Here is a 4099-nt window from a genome sequence, read left to right on the forward strand (position 1 = left end):
AAATATATCACAAAATGTATGCCAATTTATGTCCTCTTATAAGAAATAGCCACAATAAATCAATGTTTTATTCATTATCATCAGTGTAATAAGAAAAATATATATGCACAGTTATGCCTTCTTAATATCTCAAGAAACTTCCAAATACTAACAACAGGGATACGTGATATTGTAATAAATATGTGTGTCATGTAAACACACAACTTCTGAGGTCGTAACAGACGTTTTGATCGAGAAACGATATGTAAGCAAATCCCGGCATCGTTTTTTTCATTCCAAATGCGTGCTACTAGTGGCCGAGCGCTAAGAAAGCAGGCTCGTCTATTTCGCGCCGGTCTAAAGCAAAAGAGACCACCGTCGCGTAGAATACAATAATATCTATAAATATATATATATTTGAATTTTTCTATACTATATAAAAGTAGTATATTCTTTTACCAAAAATTTAAGAATTTTTATAATTTGCAATATACATTTAAATGAAATTTTATAAACTATATTATTACGAGATTGTATTGATAAATTCTCTTTAAACAAGTTAACGAAAAAACGTAACTTATGACTAGAGTATAATATTACAGTATCGTATATAAGACAATATAATGTATAACTATTATTTTTTAGGTTTTTGTTTACTCTTTCAAATTTATTTTGTGGATATACAAATAAAACAACAAGAAATCCCTCAAATCGATTAAATCAATCATCGTGTCTTTTTTATAACGAAACAAATTTTTAAATTTAAATTAAGAAAGATTTTTTCATAATGTGGAATCAAAATATTATAGAGATAGAGTGCTCCAAGAATTTTGCCATATAATTTATTATTAAATTAAAAAACATTAGTAGTAAAAAATCTAATGGCATTTTTCTTATATAATGTGAATACAAGCTTTCGATTGCGACCAGTTTGAATAAAATCGATGTAGTTAATCTCGAGAAATGATAATCACATGCTAGAAATGTGGCATTTTTCGTTTTTCTTCATTATATGATTCAGATTCAGACTCATGAACGTATCTTCGCACGCACACATTCAAAGCGATTTTAATATTTAATATCACTAATTGTAAATATTATACAGAACAATTGCGTTTTGAAGGATCGATTCTCGACGAACGATTCGAGTCTTCCATCGAGAAGTCAAAATTGAGTTCGAATATCGAAAGTCATAAATGTAATGATATGCTTTCCGTTAGCTTTATTTATTTATGAATTCCACATCGCGCGGAACTGAATATTCTTAAAATAAATTATTAAATTATGATTGCGAAAATACCGTGTTTTTTCCGCGTTCTCTTCGCGTCCTTATACGCGTAAATAATAAGATTATCTTTTAACAAAAGAATTTTATTGCTGTCCCTCGTCAAATAATATTCCTAAATATTGCTAATTAAATATAAAGAAATGTCGAATAAGAGAGTAAAAATTCGATGTGATAAGTCAACGATTAAATATTAACTTTACAAAGTTAACGATCACCTTCGATATTAAAGAATCGCGAATTAATTATTATGAATTTAATGATTTGTTTTTTCGAATTATATTTTTTCGAAGTTATATTTGTTTATTTTTTATTATCTTGTTTTGTTTTATTCATCGATGTGACTTTCAAAGAACGATTACTTCGTAAATTCTGTCGTGATGTATCTGATGTAGAAGCGTGTTGGACACTTATTCATATCATAACATTTATCATGTATTTCTCGATATATTCAGTATATTATTAATATCACTCTTCCAGATCATGATTAAAAATCTGAAGGAATTTATACAAACAAGGTACGGGGCAGAAGAGATGAAGTTAAATATATGTATATATAGGATAAACGAAGTAACGAATCCAATTGGTTACACCATGTTGTTTCTCCTATTAGCACACGTTTCATAGATATTGTACATACATACATATTTCCGCATTTTGTACTTGCATTTGTAGGTGATTTTATGCAGAGCGATACGAAAAAATAGTAACAAGAAAATTGTGTTCGATCGCGATGAGACAGATGACTTCGACACACTCCCTCCCTGTCAAATGTATCGAGGATAATTGACGCCAAATATATTCGACGCTATCGCTTTTCTTGACTTCATGTATTTAGTATGGATAAACACGAAAACTGAGATATAAATTGATGTAGCGAGTTTTTTTTGACGAGTGGTATATCCGGCACCTGGTGAGACGAATCCTTGCGCAGGATGCGCGTCGTTCGGATCAATTCGAGGAACGTGATATTCCTCTTTATAGCGCTTCTGTCAACCTCCGCCGAGGAAACACATACAGGTCATGGTGAGCAAACTTGTCAATTATTATATAAAGTGACAACAAACTCTCACATGAATTTTAATAAAATTTAGGCAGTCTGAATATAAAAGTTATTAGAGATTTGTCAAATATATTAATGTAGGAGTGTTAAAATATATATTTTTTTGTACACATACATGTATACTAATAGTTAATGCGAATTGTTACAGATACTCTAAGCGCCTTTACACTAAAAGAAGCTAATGTAAATACTACACCAGCCTACAGTAGCAAAAAGGTGAAACTTTTCAATTTCTATTGATGTATTGCGTGATGATAGTGTTGATGATTTGTATAGCGATATAAATTGAATTATTAAATTGCAGGAGGAACTAACTGGTTTGTGTGGTCCAAGTGGGATACCTTGTATTGAACTGAGCGGAGAATGTCTAAAATGCATTTTTAATTATAGTTGTGTATATGGTGCTGTTTATGATGCACAGTGTTCTGTTATGGAACATGGTGATTGCATAGTATGTGAAATTTGTTTTTAATTGAAGAAGTTTAGAATTATATAACATATGGAGATATAATAGGTTTATATATTAAATTATAAATGCTTTATTATTTGACAGAGAAAGAAAACTTTCCAAAAGAAATATATGTGTCGATATTGTTATCAAACTGATCACTGGGAACATCAGTGTCATCAGAAAAATTCCTGTAGCTCAGTAGCATCTCCACAGCAATATTATAGGTGTGTGCTAATCATAAGTTCTATTATATTGATTACAATAATATTAACAGATAATATTCTTATTGTAGAACAAATTGTACAGTAAATGATGATGTATTGTGCCTGGGCAGACGAAAGTTTATGAAAAACTTGCCTTGCAATTGGACAGTTGGATATCGATGGTCTACAGCTCTGATATTCAGCATTACTCTTGGAGGATTTGGTGCTGACAGGTGATTTTGCAAAAGAGTACTATCTAAAATACAATAGATAGATAATCAATTAATTACAATTTATTAATATAATATTTATTAAATGTTTTATTATAGGTTTTATTTAGGACACTGGCAAGAAGGTATTGGCAAGCTTTTTAGTTTTGATCGACTGGGTGTATGGACCTTAATCGACGTAATACTAATTTCTATGAGATATTTGGGTTTTGCTGATGGTTCTTTGTACATTTAAATTGTTAATCAATAAGAAAAGTTTAATTTTAATTTGTTATAATTTGTTGTAATTTGTGTGTAAGATAGTTTTTCATAAAGTACAGAAACGTTATATTTGTTGATTTAAAATGAACTATAAGTGATAGAAGTTAAATTGATATGTATGATATTTATAAATGTGAATATAATCCATTTTTATAGTGTTGATATCTCTCTTAGTCTGACTCCCTTCGATCTATTTAGCATGAGTAACCCTATCAGTAACTACTCTCGATATTTACTGTCTTATTCTTAAGTTTGAAAATATATGACCATTTCACTAGCCGAACGGAATCTTAAGTACTTTTTTGTTTTATTTTTATTTTCTTTTAATGCAGAGTTTCCAACAGTTTTTTAAAAAGAAAATATAATACGTATATAAAATATGCATTATATATAATTACATATTACATAATTATAATTTATATATCTATAGTAAATTACAATTAACTTGCAATTGCATAAATACATTACAAAATATGTAATTATGTATAACAAAAACAATTATATTAAATATATATATATATAATTATATTACAAAATTTAATGCAGGATAAAGGAAATCGATCATTTTAAATGGATGTCCGGAATAGAAATAAAAAAGGAAATAGAATGTTAATAATATATTATATT

The 4099-nt window shown here is 28.8% G+C and overlaps 1 protein-coding gene across 2 annotated transcripts; it reads left to right on the forward strand.

Moving 5' to 3' along the window:
• Positions 1–1625: 1625 nt before the first annotated feature.
• Positions 1626–3446, forward strand: LOC112639084 (TM2 domain-containing protein almondex-like). 2 transcript variants are annotated; one of them, XM_025411946.1, is made up of 7 exons: positions 1626–1782; positions 1940–2290; positions 2476–2543; positions 2632–2778; positions 2881–3002; positions 3071–3214; positions 3311–3446. In XM_025411946.1, exons 2-7 carry the CDS (start codon positions 2200–2202, stop codon positions 3444–3446), a joined length of 708 nt encoding a protein of 235 aa, XP_025267731.1. In that variant the 5' UTR covers positions 1626–1782; positions 1940–2199. The 2 variants fall into 2 exon arrangements, with proteins under 2 accessions (XP_025267731.1, XP_025267730.1); XM_025411945.1 differs by lacking the exon at positions 1626–1782 and having other exon boundaries at positions 1818–2290.
• Positions 3447–4099: the final 653 nt, after the last annotated feature.

The sequence above is a fragment of the Camponotus floridanus genome, unplaced genomic scaffold (assembly GCF_003227725.1).
Source record: "Camponotus floridanus strain SB8 unplaced genomic scaffold, Cflo_v7.5 scaffold459, whole genome shotgun sequence".
Classification (NCBI taxonomy): Eukaryota; Metazoa; Arthropoda; class Insecta; order Hymenoptera; family Formicidae; genus Camponotus; species Camponotus floridanus.

Bases quoted from the DNA above. Each gene is read 5' to 3' on its own strand.
- LOC112639084 (XM_025411946.1), top strand. From the start codon at position 2,200: ATGCGCGTCGTTCGGATCAATTCGAGGAACGTGATATTCCTCTTTATA. The intron at 2,779-2,880 runs GTATGTGAAATT...ATTATTTGACAG, and splicing joins TGGAACATGGTGATTGCATA to AGAAAGAAAACTTTCCAAAA. The intron at 3,215-3,310 runs GTGATTTTGCAA...GTTTTATTATAG, and splicing joins GGAGGATTTGGTGCTGACAG to GTTTTATTTAGGACACTGGC.